The following is a 24,445-nucleotide window of genomic DNA, read 5'->3' as shown; positions in this document are numbered from 1 at the left end:
CAAGTTCGAAGGAGAAAATATTCTTATTACCCATATTAGTTTGAGCCCCTGAGTCGACTAGTAGCGGTGTGTGATCCGAGATACCTCGTGTCAACGCCTGCACCGTTACCAGAGGAAACTTCTGTTCCCAATCGACGCTCGCCAAAACACGATCAAGCTTCTCAAAAGTCAGAACCGATAGCGAGTTTGCCCAAGTGAATTTCCTACCCGAAAGCTCTATCTCTCTGAGATCCAAGCTTTCTATGATAGTATTGAACATAAACGACCATCTGCCGTCAAAGTTGTCATTATTCTTTTCCTCCTTTCTTCGAATAATGTTGAAATCACCCCCCACTAAGACGGGTAGTTGCTCATTACCGCAAACACGGACCAAATCAGCCAAGAAATCTGGTTTGAGTTCGGGTTGCGCAGCCCCATAGATTGCCACCAAAGCCCAATCAAAACCATCTGCTTTAGTTCTTACCCGAAACTTGACCGCAAACTCACCCAACACTACACTCCGAACCTCCAACGTTTCGCACTTAACCCCGAGTAAAACCCCACCGGATCTTCCTCGAGGTGGGAGGCAGTGCCAGTCAAAATCTACCCCCCCCCAGATAAGGTACTAAGAAATTGTGGGGAAAAATTACCTCGTCCAGTCTCGGATAAAGCAATAAAATCTAAATGATGTTCAAGAGAAGCCTCTGCTAGAAACCGTCTTTTAGCCAAGTCTTTAAGACCTCTGCTGTTCCAAAAGATGCCTCTCATATTTCATCATGAAATTTTTTGGAGGTATAGATCCTAGCACTTCTACGCACAGCCGACACCGGGTAAACCTTCCGTTTCCAGGTCCTCTTAGGCTTAACGCAAACATCAGAAGGATCGGCACGCTCGGAATGAGCCTCTATGGCCAAAGACTCAACTTCAAGGTTAGTAGTATCCCGGGAGGGATACTCATCCTCCTCCTCCGTCTCCTGTACCGCAGGGTCAAGATCAGGACACAAGCCATCAAGAACCCTAACCCCAAGCGCATCAATCTCCGACTCATTCATCGGTCTAACTGCAGCTATGTTACGAATCAAATCTAACGCTCGTTCAGCTTCCAAATCTAGCATATCGTTAACAGACTTAGAAATCTCTAGATCATTATTACCAAGAGATACTCCTAATTGGTTGGCATTTTGCACAATCTCATCATTGGTAAAATGCATAATAGAATTAGACTTGTTAACAGACATACCAGTAGAAAGCTCGACGTCCCGCAACTTGGCCGCCCTCAACGCGCACCTGAGCTGCATGTCATCAACATCCGGGTGCTCCTGCAGTCTCCCGCTGACCCGTCTCCCTGCAGAGACAGGATCCGGGATCCCACCGAAAGCGATGACCTCCTCGCGAGAAGCAGCGCTGGGGAAAGAGCCTCATGCCCGTCCCCCAGCAGTGGTGACCAGCGCCGGGGCCACCGGAGCAACATCCAAAGACGATGAGAGCTCCCAGGGCCTATCGACGGCCATCTCGCCGATGCCCGAGCCCGGTGAACTCGTCCTAGCGCGATCCAGGGAATCCGGTGCCGCAGCGACCACACCAGGCTGCCCGCCCTCCAGAGCAGCAGAAGGGGAAACGACGGCCTCCTGCGCGCCCGTTCCCCCGCAAGCCGACGACCTCACCAAAGGGGCCACGCCGCCCCTCGGCACCGCCAGCGTCAAAGACCCGGAGGGCCGAGCCTCCTGCTCGACAACTCCCCCCGCGACCACCGGCTCGGCCACCACAGCCATAGCCGAGGGAGAAACAGGAACCGAGGGCGGGACCTCCTGCCCCGCAGCACCTTCGTCCTCAACAGACCTCGCCACACGCAAACTGAGCACCGGGCTCGCAGAACCAACCCTGTCACACGACAACCTCGGCGGCGCCGAGAACGCCCCAATAGAACCCAGCTGAAGATTGGTAGTCGGAACTGTGCTAGACGGCCCAACAGGGGCGGAGTCAGCATTATCCGACGGCCCCGACGGTCCCATAGCCTTGTCATCATTACTCTTTGCAATATCATCCTGGTTCCCCGAACCCCCTCCTCCCTCAGAAGTATCCACGGGATTATCATCCTCAAACTCATTGAAAAGATCAGGATCCTCATACTCAACATTCAGCTGATATAAAACACCTGCGTAAGTCCAAGGCACCACGTCTGGCAAGAACTGAATATTGGCGACACTGACCAGCAGCCGTGCCACCCCATGAGCCCGAGTGAACTGCATATCCACCTGCTCAGTCCTGCCAATCAAAGACCCCAGACTCCAGGTCACCAAGAAGCTATCCAAAGGAGCAGACGGGGCACCAGAGAAACGAACCCAAATCTGAGTTAAAGGCGTGCCCTGTGGCTCTTTCTTTTTCCACTCATCGAATTCCAGCACAAAACTAGTACCTGTGACCCTGCTCATACCGAACTTGAGAATCCTCATCTGATCCTCCTTAGACGGGAAATCCACTTTATATGAGCGCTCTGCTCCGACTATATATATATATATATATATATATATATATATATATATATATATATATATATATATATATATATATATATATATATATATATATATATATATATAAGCGCTCGTGGTTTACCAATTCTTGCGCGATTCAGAAGCTGATTTTTTTTTATAAAAAAAGGAGATTTACCCCAGCCTCTGCATCATCAGAAAGATGCATCCAGAAGCTGATGCTGATGCTGTCTGTGTTTTGCTTGCATGATTCAGTGCGACTTTCCGGAGGGTCGTGCGGAACAAGAGCACGGAGGAATTCCGGTGGCTGCCGTACGTCACCACCCTCCTCTACACCTCCCTCTGGGCCTTCTATGGCTTCCTCAAGCCCGGCGGCCTCCTCCTCATCACCGTCAACGCCGCCGGCGCCGCTCTGCAGGTCACCTACGTCGCTCTCTACCTCGCCTATGCCCCCAGGGACACCAAGGTGCGTCCATCAGTCTGCGCCCTACACAATCCCATTTTCAGCTAGTAGCGCTGCTGCGGCGCTCTCGTCATGGACAGATGGAACCCGGACGGATCTGAACTTTGGATAACTAATTTGCAGGTGAAGATGGCCAAGGTGGTGGTGGGCGTGAACATCTGCTTCTTTGCCGCGGTCGTCCTGGTGGGGCTGGTGGCGCTGCACGGCGCCGTCCGGCTGTTCGCGGTGGGGGTTCTCTGCTCCGCTCTCACCATCGCAATGTATGCTGCACCCATGGCCGCAATGGTTAGTAACAAGCTCGATTATCTCTTCACTTCTACCACCACGAAAATCTTGCCTTTTTCTTTTCTTTTCGAAAACTGTCTCTCTCACGGTAGCGTTTCCTTTCAAACAGAAGTAACTTTTTTTTGCGGGGAGAAGCAGAAGTAACTTTAACTAGGACAAAGTCATTTCCCATCATATATTTCAATTCTCAAATGTCTGAGATTTTGGAAGTCTGGGTCACCTAAAACCACACTCTCCCAAATCTGAATCGCAATTTAAAACTGTGTACTTTTAGCAAAATGTCAGTGTTTTCTTCGATTTATAGCAGTAGGTGTAACTCTCCCAAATCTGTCATGAAGCAGTAGGTGTTGGTCTGATGTCGTTTTCTTCGATTTATAGCAGAAGAAGTAATAAAAGCTAAAGCTTCGCTTGAGCACGCATCAAATCGCCCTTGAATAGAACAAGACTTCTCACCTACTCCCTCCGTTCCTAAATATAAGTATTTATAGAGATTCTACTAGATGGACTACATACAAAGCAAAATGAATGAATCTACACTTAAAATGCATCTATATACATCCGTATATAGTCATAGTGGAATCTCTAAAAAGACTTATATTTAGGAACGGAGGGAGTATTTTGCATGTAATTTTATTAGTAATCCATGTTTAAACTGTTTGAAATGGATGGATATTTACGGAACATGGTTGGATGGCGTGGTGCCCAACAGGATGTCCGTCATACACGTTCAAACGTATTTGCGGATATTTGGAGGCGTCAGCTTGATAACTTGCCTTTATGGTGCCAGTCTTGGATTCTAATAGTCTATGCCTTCATTCTAGATTTTTATTCCCCATCAAAATGCATATCTAGATTTTGATTCCTGGACTTGCATTAATTTGGAGTTAAGAGCATCTCCAACAAGCGTCAAACGCGTGGCGCGCTAAATTCTGGTTTACAGCGCGCCCTTCGACAGATTTGGCGCGGCGCGCAGCGCTGGCTACAACGGCCGCGCTAAAATACAACACGCTAAAATGCACAGCGCGCGCTTTCGCACAAACATTTTTTTAGAAAACTTTGCATAGTTAAAAAAAGATACATAGTTCATAGCATAGATAAAAAAGGATACAAAGATATTTTACATAGTTCCAAAGCATAGATAGATAGAAATACGGTGCAACTAGATAGAAAAAACTACGGTGCAACTGAGAAAAACTACGGTGACTCCCAACCGTCATCATCATCATCATCATCCTCGGTAGTGTCGTCCGAGGTATCGAGCCACATGTCATCCCAACGTGGATCGTTGGGGGAGAAGATCGACTGCCCGCCGTTCTCGATGATATCGCACTGCCATAAGGCCAGTGCCTTGCGCCGACGCCTGTCGGCACGCTTCGCGCGGCGCCTTGCCGTCCTCTCTGCCTAGAAGGCGTTCCCAGCGGTGACGTCCTCCGGGTGGCGCGGGCGCCACTCCGCCATGGCTCGCTCGTCCTCCTCAGCGACGAGGAGGCGGCGCTGCAGCCGAACGTGGTCCGCATGCTCCTTGTCCGTGATGAGACGAGGCGGAGGGGCGACGCGATGCGCCTGCTCGCGCGTGAAGACGTCCCAGAATTTCATCTGCGACGGGGCCTCTCCAAGCGCCACGCCGCCGCGTCGTACGCGCGGGCCGCCTCGTGCGCTGTCCGGAACGAGTCGAGGCCGAGCCGGACGTCGCCGGACCGGATCTCGGCGGAGTACCAGCCGTTGGGGCACTCGCGGACGCCGCGGTAGCCCGAAGAACCCCGGTGGTGCGGCGGCATGGTGGCGCGGTGGTGGCGGGGAAAGCGGCGAGAAAGACAGAAGCGGCGAGGTGGCGAGGGAAAGGGCGCGTGGCGAGCGCCGGATTTTATAGACGCGCGAAGCGGCACGCCAAATCTACCGCGCCAGTTGCTGCGCGCGCACAAACGCTTCCCGCGAGCGCTATTTTGCCGTCATCGTTGGAGCGCGCGAAACTGGGCCACGCGCGCTAAAAAACAATTTTACTTGACGCGTTTGTTGCAGATGCTTTAAGTCTCATCATGTGCGGAGTGAGTCATGACACACAGTCTATCCGTATTCGTATGTAACGACGTGACATGATCACCCCGCAGGCCACAGCTGGTCGGTGGTGACCATTAATGCGTGTTTCAGATGCCTTAACTGGTTCGGTTTCTCATCGCACTCAAGCCTCTCGGGAGAAAAAAAATAACGTTTTTTTGTTTGCCACGTACTCGATTACTCAAATGCACTCACTGGCAGTATGTTACAATTGAGCGACTGAAAACTTGGCCGCAGAGGACAGTGGTGAAGACCCGGAGCGTGGAGTACATGCCCTTCTCCCTGTCCTTCCTCTTCCTCAACGGAGGCATCTGGAGCGTCTACTCCCTGCTCGTCAAGGACTACTTCATCGGGGTACGCATGCATCATGCACACATGACGTCCATACACATATACATAGAGGCGCAGATTTAACTAACTTCACACTTTTTGGAACTACTTTCAGATCCCCAACGCCATGGGTTTTGTGATGGGCACGGCGCAGCTGGCGCTCTACATGGCGTACCGAAACAAGAAGAAGCTGGTGGGGCTCAAGGAGGAGGACGAGGAGAAAGGGGTGGTGCACCTGATGGGACAGGTAGAGCTGGGCCAGACCAAGGTGCCGTCGTTGAAAAAGGGGCTGAGCCTGCCAATGCCCTCGTCGCTGCCGTCGCCGCTCCACTGGTTTGGCAACCTCATCAAGGCCTTGTCCGCCACCCCCCTGGAGCTGCAGTCTGTCTTGAACCAGCACGAGCGCGTCGGTGCTAAGGAGGAGCACCACGACGACGACGACGAGCATGCCTACTCGTCCAAGTGACACACACCGACTAGAGCGTGTAGCAGCATTCGATAAAGCCTGTACGAAGGTATGCGTAATGCGTGTACAGTGTTCGCATTGAAAGGAGAGTATGGTGTGACAGCATGTATATGGCATGCTTATTTTGCACATAAATTCAGAGGGAAAGGTTTTTTGAGTTTCAGCTTAGATCTTTTAAGGAGGACATAGCCTTGGCCTCTGTATCGTTGCGAGTGATGCACACAAATATTTATTAGTAATTGTTTTTTTAAAGGAAGTTAAAACCCTGGCCTCTGCATCAATCGATGCATGCGGCCATCTTTATTTATTATTTCACCATGGTCTAACAAGAACATACATCAAGCTATCTGAAGCCACCACTTGCATCTACAAAATTCGGTAATATGGAGTGCTCTCACTCCCCATATCTAAACTGGTGTCATCGCCGATCCATCCACATAACGTATCGGAATGAACATCCGGTGCAGCAGACCTAAAGCGTACACCACATGCACACGTTTTAGACGCTGCCATAATTATCGGACCGCTGACCCATCTTCAGCAGAGAGATCCGCATCATCTTTGCCAGTCCGTCCATCCGTCGACGCCACCACAGTGCCCAACGGCGCCGCCGCCTCGCGCTCGTCCATCCAGACGCGAAGATTCTGGAAGATCTGTCGTGCGTAGCACCTGCCGATCAGGCATGACGCAGCGTAGCACCTGTTGGCCAGGCATGACTTGACATCTCCACCAAAGCTCTGTGCAAGACGAAGCCGCTCCACCTCCTGCCTCTGTCTTCCAGCACTGCTCCACAAACGATGCTCCCAAGAGAGAAACGACACCGCAGTACCACCATCGTCCGATCTGGAAGACCTAATCCTAAGGTTTCCCTCAGAGCAGCACGAGTGGGTTGACAGTCGTTGCACGATGATGCCTTCATCAAGGTAACGACGCATAACGCCGCAATCGCCTGCCATCGGCAAGGTTTTCACCCACAACTATGTCTTCCCGACTCGCAGCCGGAACTAGATGACGGATCCTGAGATCTGATCATCCAGCCTCAGGCTGACCAACTCCGACGAAGGAGATGGCCACCACGGCTGGATGCACCGGCCAGATCAGATCTGACCGGAGGTGGCGCCAAGTCGCCCACCAGGCCCTCCATGCCGCCGCCGATCCGAAGCCGGATGACCCACCGTCGCAGCATAAGTCGCCGCCGCCTGAGCCAGGCAAGCTGTCGCCCGCCGTCGCCCATGACGGGGCTGCTCGACGCGCCTAGTTACCGACTAGAGGGGGGTGCGGGTGAATAGGCGATTTTTATGAAAGTCTTCAAAACACGGTGGCTTTGAAGACAAATAAGTAAACTGAGCCTATATAGTAAGTGATACGTCTCCATCGTATCTATAATTTTTGATTGTTCCATGCCAATATTATTCAACTTTCATATACTTTTGGCAACTTTTTATACTATTTTTTAGGACTAACATATTGATCCAGTGCCCTAGTGCCAGTTCCTGTTTGTTGCATGTTTTATGTTTCGTAGAAACCCAATATCAAACAGAGTCCAAACGGGATAAAAACAGATGGAGAATTATTTTGGAATATTTGTGATTTTTGGGAGGAAAAATCAACGCGAGACGGTGCCCGAGGGGGCCACAAGACAGGGGGCGCGCCCTGGACCCTCCTGGCCCCCCGTAAGGCGGTTGACGCTCTTATTTTGCCGCAAGAAAGCTAATTTTATGAGAAAGATCTGCGTGAAAGATTCACCCCAATCGGAGTTACGGATCTCCGGATATAAAAGAAACAGTGAAAGGGCAGAATCTGAGAACACAGAAACAGAGAGAGACAGAGATATAGATCCAATCTCGGAGGGGCTCTCGACCCTCCCATGCCATGGTAGCCAAGGACCAGAGGGGTGGCCCTTCTCCCATCTAGGGATAAGGTCAAGGAATAAGAAGAAGAAGGGGGGCTCTCTCCCCCTTACTTCCGGTGGCGCCGGAGCGCCGCCGGGGGCCATCATCATCATCGTGATCTTCACCAACACCTCCATCATCTTCACCAACATCTACATCACCTTCCCCCATCTATATCCAGCGGTCCACTCTCCCGTAACCCGTTGTACCCTCTACTTGAACATGGTGCTTTATACTTCATATTATTATCCAATTATGTGTTGCCTTCCTATGATGTCTGAGTAGATTTTCGTTGTCCTACCAGTGATTGATGAATTGCTATGATTGGTTTGAGTTGCATATTTTATTATTGGTGCTGTCCTATGGTGCTCTCCGTGTCGCGCAAGCGTGAGGGATTCCTGCTGTAGGGTTTGCAATATGTTCATGATTTGCTTATGGTGGGTGGCGTGAGTGACAGAAGCACAAACCCGAGTAAGTAGGTTGTTTGCGTATGGGATAAAGGGGACTTGATACTTTAATGCTATGGTTGGGTTTTACCTTAATGATCTTTAGTAGTTGCGGATGCTTGCTAGTGTTCCAATCATAAGTGCATATGATCCAAGAAGAGAAAGTATGTTAGCTTATGCCTCTCCCTCAAATAGAATTGCAATAGTGATTATCGGTCTAGTAACGTAGTCAATTGCTTAGGGACAATTTCACAACTCCTACCACCACTTTTCCACACTCGCTATATTTACTTTATTGCATCTTTATCTAAATAGCCCCTACCTTTTATTTACGCGTTCTTTATATTCTTGCAAACCTATCCAACAACACGTACAAAGTACTTTTAGTTTCGTACTTGTTCTAGGTAAAGCAAACACTTAGCATGCGTAGAGTCGTATCAGTGGCACATAGGACTTGAGAGAATAATTGTTCTACCTTTAGCTCCTAGTTGGGTTCGACACTCTTACTTATCGGAAGAGGCTACAACGGGTTAGCAAGACCTTTTTCTGGCACCGTTGCCGGGGAGTCATAGCGTGGGGTGAATATTCTCGTGTGTGGTTGTTTGCTTTATCACTAAGTAATTTTTATTTGCTGTTCTTAGTTGTTTTCTATCTTTAGTTATTGGTAGGAAACGCAAAATACCAAAAAAATAGTTGTACCTACTACACCAATGGTTGAAGAACCACTCAAAATCTATCACACTCCTGAAGCTTTTTACTTGGATCATCTTCGATCCCTTTGTGCTCATGCTGAAACCCCCACTAGCTTAGTTGAGGGCAAATCTTTAGATGAGCATGCTTGTTATGTGCGACACCGTATATTTGAAAAAGGGAAACTTTTACTGGATCAAATTCATTGTTTGCAATGCTATGCTTGGAATTTGTGTGAAATATATGATGTTACTTGTTGTTCTGAAAACCCTAAGAAACACCTTCCCTACCAATGTGAGTTTAGTGATAATGGAATCGTATCTTCGTATGCTAAGGGTGTTTATAATTACTATGATGTTCAACAAATTGAAGAATTTGTTGCTTTTAAGGGTGCTTGTGAAATTGCTTCTTTGATTGAAAAGTATGATGCTACTCTCCACAAATCTGAAAATTTTACCATACTTGAATATTGTTATGATAATTATGCTTCTAGTGCCTATGTTAAACCATATATTGAGGACTTCTCCGCTGTCCAAGAAGAGACTAATATTTTGCAGGAAGCTATGGAAGAAGAAATTGATGAAACTGTGAGCTCATTGGATGAAAAAGATGATGAGGAGAGCGAAGAACAAAAGGAGATAGAGCGGATTAGCTACCCGTGCCCACCTTCTAATGAGAGTAACTATTCAACTCATACATTGTTTAATTCCCCTTCGTGCTTACCGAATGATGATTGCTATGATGATTGTTATGATCCCGTTGATTCTCTTGAAATATCCCCTTTTGATGATGCTTATGCTTGTGGCCAAGATGCCAATATGAATGATGCTTACGGAGATGAACTTGCTATAGTTCCTTATGTTAAACATGAAATTGTTGCTATTGCACCCACGCATGATAGTCCTATTATCTTTTTGAATCCTCCAAACTACACTATATCAGAGAAGTTTGTGCTTATTAAGGATTATATTGATGGGTTGCCTTTTACTACTATAAATGATGATTTTGATAGATATAATATGCATGTGCTTGCTGCTCCTACTTGCAATTATTATGAGAGAGGAACTATATCTCCATCTCTCTATGTTTCCAATATGATAAAATTGCAAGAAACTGTTTATACTATGCATTGGCCTATACTTTGTGTGCATGAATTGTGCTTTTATGACATGCCGATGTATAGGAAGAGGGTTAGACTTCATTGTTGCATGATATATGTTACTTTGTGCTCACTACTAAATTACAAATCATTTTTAATTAAAATTAGCTTTGATATACCTTGGGATCCGGGTGGATTCATGACTTGAGCACTATATGACTAGCTTAATGGCTTTAAAGAAAGCGCTGCCAGGGAGACAACCCGGAAGTTTTAGAGAGTCGTTTATTTCTGTTGTGTGCTTTTATATAGTTTAAAAACAAAAAATAAAGAGGAGAACCCAAAACCTTTCAAAAAGGAAAGTGAAAGTGAGAAAGACAAGCATTGTTGAAGTGGGAGAGCTCCTTGAACTTTGTTCATGCTCACGGAAACTTTGTGAATCTTAATTACAGAAACTTTTCATAAAAAATAATTATCCCCTTGTACAATTCCACTGTATTATAAAAATAATGTTCCAAGGTTTTCCTTTAGGATGTTTACAATGCTTGTTGGTTTGTACGGTGCAGGACAGAAACTTTGTCTGTAGTGCGCGATTTTACATTTTTTGCTGGAAAGTCAAATGGTTCTGATTCCTTTTGCACTGTCTTTATGTCCAAATTGTTTATTTGTCCTAATTTTGGTAGAAGTTTTGCGATAAAATAAGTATGGTGAATGTTCAGATTGCTACAGACTGTTCTGTTTTTGACAGATTCTGTTTTTTGATGCATAGTTTGCTTGTTTTGATGAAACTATCAATTTCTATCACTGGATTAAGCCATAGAAAAGCTATATTACAGTAGACACAATGCAAAAAAATATATGAATTAGTTTGCAAAAGTACTTAGAGTAGTGATTTTCTTTATTATACTAACGGATCTTACCGAGTTTTCTGTTGAAGTTTTGTGTGGATGAAGTGTTTGATCGAGGGGGTGTCGATATGAGGAGAAGGAAGAGAGGCAAGAGGTCAAGCTTGGGGATGCCCAAGGCACCCAAGTAAATATTCAAGGAGACTCAAGCGTCTAAGCTTGGGGATGCCCCGGAAGGCATCCCCTCTTTCTTCAACAAGTATTGGTATGTTTTCGTATTCGTTTCGTTCATGCGATATGTGCAAGTCTTGGAGCGTCTTTTGCATTTAGTTTTCACTTTTCTTTTATGCACCATGCTGGTATGAGATAGTCCTTGGTTAATTTATAGAATGCTCATTTCACTTCACTTATATCTTTTGAGTGTGGCTTTATAGAATGCTTCATGTGCTTCACTTATATCATTTGAAGTCTGGATTGCTTGTTTCTCTTCACATAGAAAACCGCCATTTGTAGAATGCTCTTTTGCTTCACTTATATTGGTTAGAGCATGGGCATATCTTTTGTAGAAATAATTAAACTCTCTTTCTTCACTTATATCTATTTAGAGAGATCACAGGAATTGGTCATTCACATGGTTAGTCATAAAATCCTACATAAACTTGTAGATCGCTGAATATGATATGTTTGATTCCTTGCAATAGTTTTGCGTAAAGGTGGTGATATTAGAGTCATGCTAGTCGGCGACTTTGGATTAGTAGAAATACTTGTGTTAAGGTTTGTGATTCCCGTAGCATGCACGTATGGTGAACCGCTTTGTGATGAAGTTGGAGCACAATTTTATTTATTGATTGTCGTCCTTATGAGTGGCGGTCAGGGACGAGCGATGGTATTTTCCTACCAATCTATCCCCCTAGGAGCATGCACGTACTACTTTGTTTTCAATGGCTTGTAGATTTTTGCAATAAGTATATGAGTTCATTATGACTAATGTTGAGTCCATGGATTATACGCACTCTCACCCTTCCATCATTGCTAGCCTCTTCGGTACCGTGAATTCCCTTTCTCACCTCGAGAGTTGGTGCAAACTTCACCGGTGCATCCAAACCCCGTGATACGATACGCTCTATCACACATAAGCCTCCTTATATCTTCCTCAAAATAGCCACCATGCCTACCTATCATGGCATTTCCATAGCCATTCCGAGATATATTGCCATGCAACTTCCATCATCATCATATACATGACTTGAGCATTCATTGTCATATTGCCTTGCATGATCGTAAGATAGCTGGCATGATGTTTTTATGGCTTGTCCGTTTTTTGATGTCATTGCTATGCTAGATCATTGCACATCCCAGTACACTGCCGGAGGCATTCATATAGAGTCATGTCTTTGTTCTAGTATCGAGTGGTAATATTGAGTTGTAAGTAAATAAAAGTGTGATGATCATCATTATTAGAGCATTGCCCTAGTGAGGAAAGGATGATGGAGACTATGATTCCCCCACAAGTCGGGATGAGACTCCGGACTTAATAAAAAAAGAGAGGCCAACGAAGCCTAAATAAAAAAAAGAGAGAGGCTAAAGAAGCCTATTCAATAAATAAATAAATAAATAAATAATGAGAGAAAAAGAGAGAAGGGGCAATGTTATCCTTTTACCACACTTGTGCTTCAGAATAGCACCATGTTCTTCATAGAGAGAGTCTCCTATGCTTTCACTTTCATATACTAGTGGGAATTTTCATTATAGAACTTGGCTTGTATATTCTGATGATGGGTTTCCTCAAATGCCCGAGGTCTTCATGACCAAGCAAATTGGATGCACACCCACTTAGTTTTCAGTTTGAGCTTTTATACACTTATAGCTCTAGTGCATCCGTTGCATGGCAATCCCTACTCACTCACATTGATATCTATTGATGGGCATCTCCATAGCCCGTTGATACGCCTAGCTGATGTGAGAATATCTTCTCCTATTTGTCTTCTCCACAACCACCATTCTATTCCACATATAGTGCTACGTCCATGGCTCACGCTCATGTATTGCGTGAAAGTTGAAAAAGTTCGAGATTAATAAAGTATGAAACAATTGCTTGGCTTGTCATCGGGGTTGTGCATGATTAAATACTTTGTGTGATGAAGATAGAGCAACAGCCATACTATATGATTTTGTAGGGATAACTTTCTTTGGCCATGTTGTTTTGAAAAGACATGATTGCTTTATTGGTATCCTCGAAGTATTATTGTTTTTATGTCAAATGATAGACTATTGCTTTGAATCACTCGTGTATTAATATACATGCCATGATTAGACATATGATCAAGATTATGCTAGGTAGCATTCCACATCAAAAATTATCTTTTTTATCATTTACCTACTCGAGGCCGAGCAGGAATTAAGCTTGGGGATGCTGATACGTCTTCGTCGTATCTATAATTTTTGATTGTTCCATGCCAATATTATTCAACTTTCATATACTTTTGGCAACTTTTTATACTATTTTTTGGGACTAACATATTGATCCAGTGTGTCACGCCCAATATGCGATACTATCCTAAAGAGACTCGAAGGTCCCACCAAGGATAGAACCGCATATTGAAATGCCTTATAAGGTGGATATCATTACATCAACATTACATAAAAGATGGGGATACATACATAAGGCATACAATGCCACACGGATACAACAATATATCATACACAATATCAACATCCGACTACAGATGAAACACAAACAGAAGCTCAAACGACATCCACCCTGCTAGCCCAGGCTGCCGACCTGGAACCTATCCCCTGATCAAAGAAGAAGCAGAAGCAGCACTTCAAGACAAGCAAACATCGCTCTCGCGTCATGATCATCGCACAACCTATACCTGCAACTGTTGTTGTAGTAATCTGTGAGCCACGAGGACTCAGCAATCCCATTACCATGGGTATCAAGACTAGCAAAGCTTAAAGGGAAAGGAAGGGGTAAAGTGGTGAGGCAGCAGCAACGACTAAGCATATATGGTGGCTAACATATGCAAATAAGAGCGAGAAGAGAACAAGCGGAACGGTCGTGAAGCTAGCAATGATCAAGAAGTGATCCTGAACTCCGACTTACGTCAAACATAACACAGAAACCGTGTTCACTTCCTGGACTCCGCCGAGAAGAGACCATCACGGCTACACACGCGGTTGATGCGTTTTATTTCGGATCTGGTGTCAAGTTATCTACAACCGAACATTAACAAATTCCCATCTGCCTATAACCGCATGCACGGCTTTCGAAAGATTATACCCTGCAGGGGTGTCCCAACTTAGCCCATGACAAGCTCTCGCGATCAACGAAGGAATAGACCTTCTCCCAGGAAGACCCGATCAGACTCGGAATCCCGGTTTACAAGACATTTCGACAATGGTAAAACAAGACCAGCAAAGACCACCCGCTGTGCCGACACATCCTGATAGGAGCTGCACATATCTCGTTCTCAGGGCACACCGGATAAACTAAGCATACAGGAACCGACGAATCCAAGTTGCCAAGGAATGGTCCCGCACGGTGCTCTAGTTTGGACCAACACTCGGAGGAGAACTGGCCCGGGGGGGGGCTAAAATAAAGATGACCCTCGGGCTCCGGAAACCCAAGGGAAAAAAGGCTAGGTGAGGCAAATGGTAAAACCAAGGTTGGGCCTTGCTGGAGGAGTTTTATTCAAAGCGAACTGTCAAGGGGGTCCCATAAATCACCCGACCGCGTAAGGAACGCAAAATCCGGGAACATAACACCGGTATGACGGAAACTAGGGCGGCAAGAGTGGAACAAAACACCAGGCATAAGGCCGAGTCTTCCACCCTTTACCAAGTATATAGATGCATTAATAATGTAAGAGATATTGTGATATCCCAACCAAAATCCTGCCCACCATGGAGAAATCTTCAACTTCACCTGCAACTAGCAACGCTATAAGAGGGCTGAGCAAAGCGGTAACATAGCCAAACAACGGTTTGCATAGGAAAGGTGTCAAAGGTTAGAGGTTCATGGCAATTTGGGATGGCTTGATAACAGGTAATAGGTAGCGCAACATAGCGATAGAACGAAGCAACTAGCATAGAAATGATAGTAGTGAGATCCAGGGTAGCGGTCATCTTGCCTGAAATCCCGCACGGAAGAAGAACGAGTCCATGAAGAAGACAAGCGGACGTAGTCGAACGAATCCTCACGAACGCAACATTACCGGAACTAAGAAGCAACACTGGAAAGAAACAAACAACATGGTAAACAACCATCACATAGACATGGCACGATGCACAACCAAGTATGATGCATATCCGGTTTAATAAGGCATGGCATGGCAAAGTGCAACAAACATCACTACAAATTAAGTGGAGCTCAATATGCAACGAGTTGTATATTGACGAAACACCACATGCAATTATTTAGTTTGATCTCGGTTATGTACCCAACAATATTAAATGTTATTAAACATGGCAAGAGGTGAAACATAATGAAACTACCTATCTAGGCAAGTTTAATATAGGCCGGAAACCACAAACAACAATTCCGGAAAATCCCCATATGCAAATTATGGATTCGGTACTGTTCTGCCCTAAACACAATTTTAATGTTGTTAAACAGCAAAATAAAGTGCACCATGTTAAACTAGGCATTTTTCCACCCCATTTACATATAAAGTTTATTAAATTCGGAGATACGGTTATTTAGTTATGAAATAAATCATCTTAGCATGGCATTATGCAAAAGAAACACAAACAGCATGTTAAACATTTTTAACATAGATGAAAGTGGCATATTATTAATCTACACAATTTTCTGAGCATTTTACATATATAAATCATTTTAATCCGATGCACCATTTGTGAGTTTTTAAATGCATGAATATCAGGGGGTTTTCTGTAAAGCTGTTAATTCTACGGATAATGTTAAAATCGCTGGACAGGGAAAAAATATCAATGCGCCGAAACTAGCTGGGCCAATAGTGAACAGGAGGGGGCACTGGATCTGGGTGCTCACCAGGCCGCATGGGCCGGTTGGTGGAGGAGGCCCGACAAGGGCGCAACTGGGCTTGGGGTCAGCGCGCTGGGCCGGGGCGCTGGGGAGGCCCACGCGGGCACCAGGCCAGCCAGAACGGGCGCTCTCCTGTTCCTTGATCCCCTCTGGATCGAGGGAGGCAGGGGCAGCAGCGGTCAACGGCGGCGCTAAGGACTTCGGCGGCGAGACAGCAGCGGAGGGCGGTGACGGCGAGATTCGGCGGTAGGGACCGGATACCGGCGGCGGTTGCCGGATCCGGGCGTGGTGCGGCTCCGGACGGCGTGCGGGCACGGAGCTCGTGCTCTGGCGAGCTTCTACCGGGACGGCGGCGAGGAAGCTCTGACGGCGGCGACTTTCATGGCGGTGGGGCGCGCGGAGGAGCCGGCAAACACGCTCGGGCACTGGACGAGCGCGGGCAAGCGGGAGGCCGAGGCGCTCGAGGGAGCGAGAGGAGGTCGGGCGCAGGGGCGCGCGGAGCTCGGCCTCGGGCCCAGATGGGCTTGGCGATCCCCGATCTGGGTTCCATGGGCCCGCGGGAAGGGGAACTGCCAGGGGGGCGCTGGGAGGCCGCGTGGCGACGTGGGAGAGGCCGGAGGGCGCTGGCGGGGTGAGGTGGCACGCGCTGGTTGGTCCGGGCGCAGTGGCGGCGGCGCCAAGTGGCGGTGGGGCTGTGGTCGGGCGCGGATCCAGAGGAGGGTGGCGGCGGGACAGAGGTAGGGGAAGGCTAGGGGGGTAGGTTAGGCCAAAAATGGAGAGGGGTGTGTCCATTTATAGCAGGTAGGCTAGGTTAGGGGGGTTTTGGGGGCTTTCGGAGCCCTCCGATCGCGATCCGACGGATCCGATCGAGGGGGAGGTTAGACAGGCCTGGGAGAGGTTGGTGGGCTGTTTTAGATGGGCTAGGCTTGAGGGGAGAGAAGACAAGTGCAACCCGGCAGCAGTCTCGGAGATCGAAACGTCCGACGAAACTACCGGCAACGGTACCGCTATACATTTAACGGTTGGGCTATCAGATGGACTCCGAATGCGACGAAACTTGGCAGGCGGCCTGTCTACACTATAATAAGACCACACAACAAGTTGCAACCCATTCCGAGAACATTTTTATGCCACTTAAAAAATAATATTTCGGGGGTGCCGCGGGCGCGTGCAAGTGTGGTCTGGACTCCAAACGGACAACGGAGAGAATCGGGGAAACCCGAACGGATGCAAGTTTTATGAAAACATATGGATGCGATGCACATGATGCTATGAGATGAGATGCATAACAAGAACAAAATGCAAAACAAACGACAAAAACCCAACCACGAAGGAAATATCATATAGCATCTCCGGAAAAGGCAAGAGTCGAAGTTACGAATATGGAAAGTTGTATCCGGGGCGTTACAACACTCCACCACTACAAGAGGATCTCGTCCTGAGATCTAGGATGGCACCGGAGGGAAACGGAAGAGGAAGAGAGGAGGTAACCTAAGTTGCTTCTTCGACAAACGAGTGAAACCATGAACCTTGAGAGTTTGAGCAATTAGAGATGAACGAGATTGCAAACAATCCATTAGAAAAGAGGAATGAGGAACATTACGATAACTTGAAGGTTGCAAAGACATGAATCAAGAGTTTAATGGACAAGATAGGGTTCAAAACCACTCTGGTTGAAACGAGATGAGAATTAATAATAATGATATAATTTGGACAGCACTCCGACTATAAATGGAAGGAATTGAACATGAACTTAACAAGATGAGAGGATACTTGATGAAATCAACAACACACTGCCTCCGGAACTATTGAAAGAATGGCACAACGGGTAAGAAGGATTTCAGACAGCACTCAGGTTGAAAAGAGAGGCAAAACTTGAGAAGATGAAAGAACTTGAAGAGATGACACAACACTCCGGTTAAATGGAGAAGCAAGGAAAAGAACATGATCTTGCCAAAGCAAGATGATGAGTGAAAAGAGCAACATCACAATGCCTCCGGAACGAAAGAATAGAAGCTAGATTGTTGGGATAAAGGGGCGGAGAAGAAAATGACAATTTCTGCCACAAATGAACTAGGAAAGCACCCTTCCAAGAAGGTTATAACAGAGTTGTTGGAAAACCAACAACGAAAATAATAAGCTTGTAGTGGGCTTATGGAAATGTGACGCCCCCGATTCAATCGTACACTAATCATGCACGCAAACGTGTACGATCATGACCAGGGACTCACGGGAAGATATCACAACACAACTCTAAAACATAAATAAGTCATACAAGCATCATAATACAAGCCATGGGCCTCGAGGGCTCGAATACAAGTGCTCGATCATAGACGAGTCAGCGGAAGCAACAATATCTGAGTACAGACATAAGTTAAACAAGTTGCCTTAAGAAGGCTAGCACAAACTGGGATACAGATCGAAAGAGGCGCAGGCCTCCTGCCTGGGATCCTCCTAACTACTCCTGGTCGTCGTCAGCGGGCTGCACATAGTAGTAGGCGCCTCCGGTGTAGTAGGGGTCGTCGTCGACGGTGGCGTCTGGCTCCTGGACTCCAGCATCTGGTTGCGACAACCAGAAAGAAAGGAAAGGGGGAAAAGGGGGGAGAAAGCAACCGTGAGTACTCATCCAAAGTACTCGCAAGCAAGGAACTACACTACATATGCATGGATATATGTGTAAGGAGGCCATATCAGTGGACTGAACTGCAGAATGCCAGAATAAGAGGGGGATAGCTAGTCCTATCGAAGACTACGCTTCTGGCAGCCTTCGTCTTGCAGCATGTAGAAGAGAGTAGATTGAAGTCCTCCAAGTAGCATCTTCAAGTAGCATCTCCAAGTAACCTCTCTAGTAGCGTCGCATAGCATAATCCTACCCGGCGATCCTCTCCTCGTATCCCTGAGGTAAAGCGACCACCGGTTGTATCTGGCACTTGGAAGGGTGTGTTTTATTAAGTATCCGGTTCTAGTTGTCATAAGGTCAAGGTACAACTCCAAGTCGTCCTGTTACCGAAGATCACGGCTATTCGAATAGATTAACTTCCCTGCAGGGGTGCACCAACTTACCCAACACGCTCGATCCCATTTGGCCGGACACACTTTCCTGGGTCATGCCCGGCCTCGGAAGATCAACACGTCGCAGCCCCACCTAGGCTCAACAGAGAGGCCAGCACGCCGGTCTAAACCTAAGCGCACAGGGGTCTGGGCCCATCGCCCTTAGCACACCTGCACGTTGCGTGGGCGGCCGGAAGCAGAACTAGCCCCCTTAATACAAGAGCAGGCTTACGTTCCAATCCGGCGCGCGCCACTCCGTCGCTGACGTCTGAAGTGCTTCGGCTGATACCACGACGCCGGGATACCCATAACTACTCCCACGTAGATGGTTAGTGCGTATAGGCTCGTAGCCGACTCAGATCAAATACCAAGATCTCGTTAAGCGTGTTAAGCATCCGCGAACGCCGAACAGGGCCAGGCCCACCTCTCACCCAGGTAGTCTCAACCTGCCCTGCCGCTCCGCCACAAAGTAACAGTCGGGGGCCGTCGGGAACCCAGGCCCACCTCTACCGGGATGGAGCCACCTGCCCCTTCAGCCCCCATCTCCGAACAGTGTCACAGGTAATGTAACCGTGTAAAGTATATCGTATATGCCCGTGATCACCTCCCGAAGTGATCACGGCCCAGTAGTATAGCATGGCAGACGGACAAGAGTGTAGGGCCACTGATGGTAAACTAACATCCTATACTAAGTATTTAGGATTGCAGGTAAGGTATCAACAGATGTAGCAACAATGTCAGGCTATGCATCAGAATAGGATTAACGGAAAGCAGTAACATGCTACACTACTCTAATGCAAGCAGTATAGAGAAGAGTAGGCGATATCTGGTGATCAAGGGGGGGGCTTGCCTGGTTGCTCTGGCAAGAAGGAGGGGTCGTCAACTCCGTAGTCGAACTGGGCAGCAGCAGCGTCGGTCTCGTAGTCTACCGGAGAGAAGAGGGGGAAGAAACAATGAATACAATGCAAATAAATGCATATCGACGCATGACATGACAAGTAACGATGCTAGGTGTGCCCAATCGCGGTAGTAGGTGATACCGACGAAGGGGGGAAACACCCGGGAAAGTATTCCCGGTGTTTCGCGTTTTCGGGCAGAGGAGCCGGAGGGGGAAAGTTGCGAGTTCGATAGGTTAGAGGTGTGTGGCGGACGAACGGACTGCGTATGCGGAATCGTCCCGTCATTCTGAGCAACATTCATGTACAAAGTTTTTCCATCCGAGCTACGGTTTATTTTATATTAATTTTAAAAGATTTAATCCTTTTTTAGAATTTATTTAATTATTCTAAATCAACATTATCCAGAATAGTGTATGTTGACATCATCATGATGTCAGCATGACGTCAGCAGTCAACAGGGCGTTGACCGGGTCAAACTGACGTGTGGGGGGCCGCATGTCATAGACTTGATTGATTAACTAAGAGTTAATTAGGTTAATTAATGATTAGATTAATCTAATTATGATTAATTAAGTTAAATAATTCTTTAATTAATTGATTAATTAATATATAATTTTATTGTTATTATTATTATTTTTTAAACTTTTCTTTTTAATCCATTTTCGTTCTCAGGGGCGTGGGCCCCGTTTGTCATTGGCCCAGAGGCCAAACGGGCGCGGTGCACTGGGCTCGGGTTAACGGGGGGGGTGAAGCGGAGCCACGGGGCTCGCGGGCGCGAGCGCCGGCGGCCATGGGGGCGTACGGCACAGGGAGCAGCGAGCGTACGCCGGCAAGCGCAGGGATGCGGGGTCGCAGCCAAGGGCACTGTGTGGGGAAGGAGGCCGCGGCATCGGGCGAGGGGAGCGCGAGTGCGCGCGCGCACGACAGAGCGGTGGGGTGAGCGCCTGTGGGGTGCGACGGTGGCGAAGCAGCACTAGGCCGGTAGCCATCATGGACGGCAGCATGCCACGGCGCGAACGACGGGCGCGCTCGGATCCGGCGACGGAAGCAGAGGAGGAGAGGAGAGGGGCGATGCTCACTGGGCCCTGCAGGTGTGCGACAGTGAGCTCGAGGTGGCGACGATGACGACGTAGAGGACGACGGGGAGGCAGGCTGGCGTGGTGGCTCCGACATCGAGCGACGGGGCGGCATCGGGCGTCGAGGGCGCGGTCGCGGTCGGCGCAACGAGAGGAGTCGTCGAGGGAGAGGGGACGGGGGCGCGAGGACGAGGGCGGGGGCCTGCGAGGCGGCACAGGGCGACGGCCACGGGGCCAGCCCCGATCCGATCTGGATCGGGGGGAGGGAGAGATGAGGGAGTGAGAGGAGCGAGGGGGGAAGTGGGGATCGGGCTGAGGCGTTTCGTGCGTCGTGTGTGTGTGGCGGCGCACGGGAGGGAATGAAGGGAGCGAGAGGTGAGGGCTAGGGTTAGAGCGGGGTGGCTGGGCTGCCGGTTGTGTCCAGTTGGGCTGGCCGGCTGGGCCGTTTGGCCCAATTGGCGGGGGGGGGGGGGTATGTGATTTTGTTTTGCCCTTCCTTTTATTTATTTTCTGTTTCTATTTTACTTTAGTTTTACAAGCTATAAACCTAGCCCCTAAATTAGTTCTAATACTAGTAACAATGCCATAATTAATTTGGCACCCTAAACAATTATTTTATATTTGTTTAGTATTTAAAAGTCATTTAAATATTAGTCTTACTGTTGTTTTAATTAATTTAGTGCAGTTAACTATTTTATATAAAAAAGACATTGTCTCCACTATAATTACCTATGCAATATCTGGTTCACTCTAAAAATTTTAGTTTTACTATTTGAAAAGTTTTATTGTCTGCTTGATTTTTAATTTGAATTTGAATTTTGAAACAGTTTTGAATTAACCCGAGATTAGCAACAGTAATCGAAGTGAAGTGGCATCATTAGCAGGGGGGTTGCTGTAGCTTAATTATCCGGGCGTCACAATTCTCCTCCACTACAAGAAATCTCGTCCCGAGATTTAAGAGGGTAGTAAGGGGAAAGTTCTGGTTACGATATTCTAACGGACCTTCTCGAAGAAGTTAATCCCTTTCGCTGGTGTCTTCAATCCTTTATTCCGATGCATCATGATAAACTTGTCATCATTTCTTCGGGAACTCCATCGTACTTACGAAAAGATAAGGGGCAGCTCACTACGACATAATGCTTTTGAGGGAAACAATTTGGGGTTAACCCATCAATTAGTATAAGATTATCTCTCGAGTTGAACATATGAAATACCTCGAGAGTAAGGTACGAAGGTACCATAATAGGCTCCAAGCGGATAGATAGTTGCTCGAAGCCTGAACCAGAGTGAGAAAGGGGTTCAGAGTAGCGAGAGTAAGTATTGCGTCTGATACCAGTATAGATCACTAGGACAGTGGCCCGTGGATTACATACGAGTCCACGCACGAGGAATAACTTTGGGAATAGGGGGTGTACAGGACAGTCAGGTTTCGATCCTGTGGAACTGTGGGTTATGGGCCCACCATGTGTTTTTTTAGGAGCAGTGACATCTTTCACGGTCATGATAGCAAGGCATGTCGGAGAGTACCATGTCATTTATGTCGGCATCAACGTTGGTACCGAGGGCGAGGGACGAAGAGAACCACTTTCCTGCTCGTTGAATGAGGCGGACCAATAGGCAAGGTTCTCGTCCATCGGTGGCTACCGGAATGTCATCAACAATAGTAATAGGGTCTTACTGACAGAGTTGTACCTCGAGGTGTTTGCACAAGCAGTGGATTATTACTGCTTATATCATATAGATCATAGAAAAGGTTCAAACAAACCAATGGAAGGAAAATATGATTATCAGATTAAACAGAACAATGGAAAGGAAAATGTGTTAAAACACATAATTCAGGGGTATATCCTTCCCAAGGACAAGCAGAGCAAGATATCCATGACAGGATATAAAGTAGACAACCATTTAGGTAAGGGGGGGGGGAATCTCATGATATTACCCATACAACGGTGTTAGGATAAATGATAAACAAAATTTAGCATCGTGCTTCAAATGTTCCTGTTGAAAATCGGAGTACCATTGACATGCTTCGAGGTAGCATCGACATGGTCTTCGAGCAAAGGTCAGACTTTGGGAACGCAAAGGATCCATCAGAAATAACTTATAGAGTAAGTCTTTACAATTTCCTCATGGAAGAATGGTTAACCTTGCCAGAAAGGAAACTATAATAATAGGTCCTCCGGCCGGGGGTGCTAGGCATGTCATCACCTTACCAGGTCATACATAGACCAATGTTATAACTCTTGGAAATATGCCCCAACCATCATATCTGACCGAGGTTCAGATCTGATTGGTGTAATGATACCTCAGACTCAGGATGTCCGAGAATAAAAGGTGCAACACAAATAGACGAAATGACATTTTAGGATTCTCAGGAAATGAACTATGGGAGTGGGTTCCTGAAACAATAGTTCATCATTAAACCAAGGAGAGGAGGAGGTGGCTGATGGGCTCGGCGATAATCCATCGAGATTTCCGACAAGATGGATTTCCACAATTATGTGAACAAGGAGATAACATTTGTCAGATCAAATGGTATAATGATGTATGCTCGAGGAAACATACTCAATTAAACATTGGTTGAAAGGTGCACCCGAATATGGGTTGGGTCGCACGATCAATGTTAGAGTGGTGACTTGACGAACAAAAGAATTAGAATGAAACTCGACCATTACTTCCAAGCAATAGGGTTGCTAGAAGTTTTGAATTCACACCTCATAGTTCAATTGTCGGTATTCCGGTTAGAAACAACACGGGTACCAAGAAAGAATGGTGAGGGTGAGAAGTATCACCATACCAAGAATTCTTAAGAGGTGGAGTAATCCTCATGACCTTCTTGACATAAAAGATGGTAATACTCCATGGTAAAGAAAAACAAATGCTAGGTAGCAAGGAACTCGAGGTATAACACAGAACACAAACAAGTTTTTGTTGGAGGGAACGCAATAAAGAGGTCGATGACAACACAAATCATCGAGGGCAAGGATGGTATTTCTCATTATTAATTCAATTGATATCCTGGAAGAGCATCAGAATGTAGATGGTGATCATGACACATTTGTCGAGAGATTCCACGAAGATGTAATCGATCCGCGATCACACCAAGTCAAAAGAATGATGAAGCATGAGGTTATTGGAACCATAGGTACGTCACAAACTTGAAATCAAGATTATTGTTCAAGGCGAACTGATATGACGAGGAAGATCGACGTAAGCTTAGCTCATTGTCAAAAGTTGTGCTCCGGGATTAAGGACCAGGTAGCACAGTTAAAATTTAGCATGGTAATGATATGGCCGATCAGGCTAGGAATGACATGATCGGGTACAAACTCGTAAGTAAAGAATATTAGTAAGAGTTGTTGAACCGTAATG

General features: G+C 46.9%; 1 protein-coding gene across 1 annotated transcript; it reads left to right on the top strand.

Annotated features, from left to right (window-relative positions):
• Positions 1–2,636: 2,636 nt before the first annotated feature.
• On the top strand, positions 2,637–6,330 carry LOC123092184 (bidirectional sugar transporter SWEET16). Its single transcript, XM_044513887.1, has 4 exons — positions 2,637–2,937; positions 3,058–3,219; positions 5,512–5,628; positions 5,720–6,330. The coding sequence occupies exons 2-4, from the start codon at positions 3,064–3,066 to the stop codon at positions 6,068–6,070; spliced, it is 624 nt and encodes a 207-aa protein (XP_044369822.1). The 5' UTR covers positions 2,637–2,937; positions 3,058–3,063; the 3' UTR covers positions 6,071–6,330.
• Positions 6,331–24,445: the final 18,115 nt, after the last annotated feature.

The sequence above is a fragment of the Triticum aestivum genome, chromosome 4B, assembly GCF_018294505.1.
Source record: "Triticum aestivum cultivar Chinese Spring chromosome 4B, IWGSC CS RefSeq v2.1, whole genome shotgun sequence".
Classification (NCBI taxonomy): domain Eukaryota; kingdom Viridiplantae; phylum Streptophyta; class Magnoliopsida; order Poales; family Poaceae; genus Triticum; species Triticum aestivum.
The sequence above is the reverse complement of the archived record's forward strand: the minus strand, read 5'-3'. Positions and strand labels throughout refer to the sequence as shown.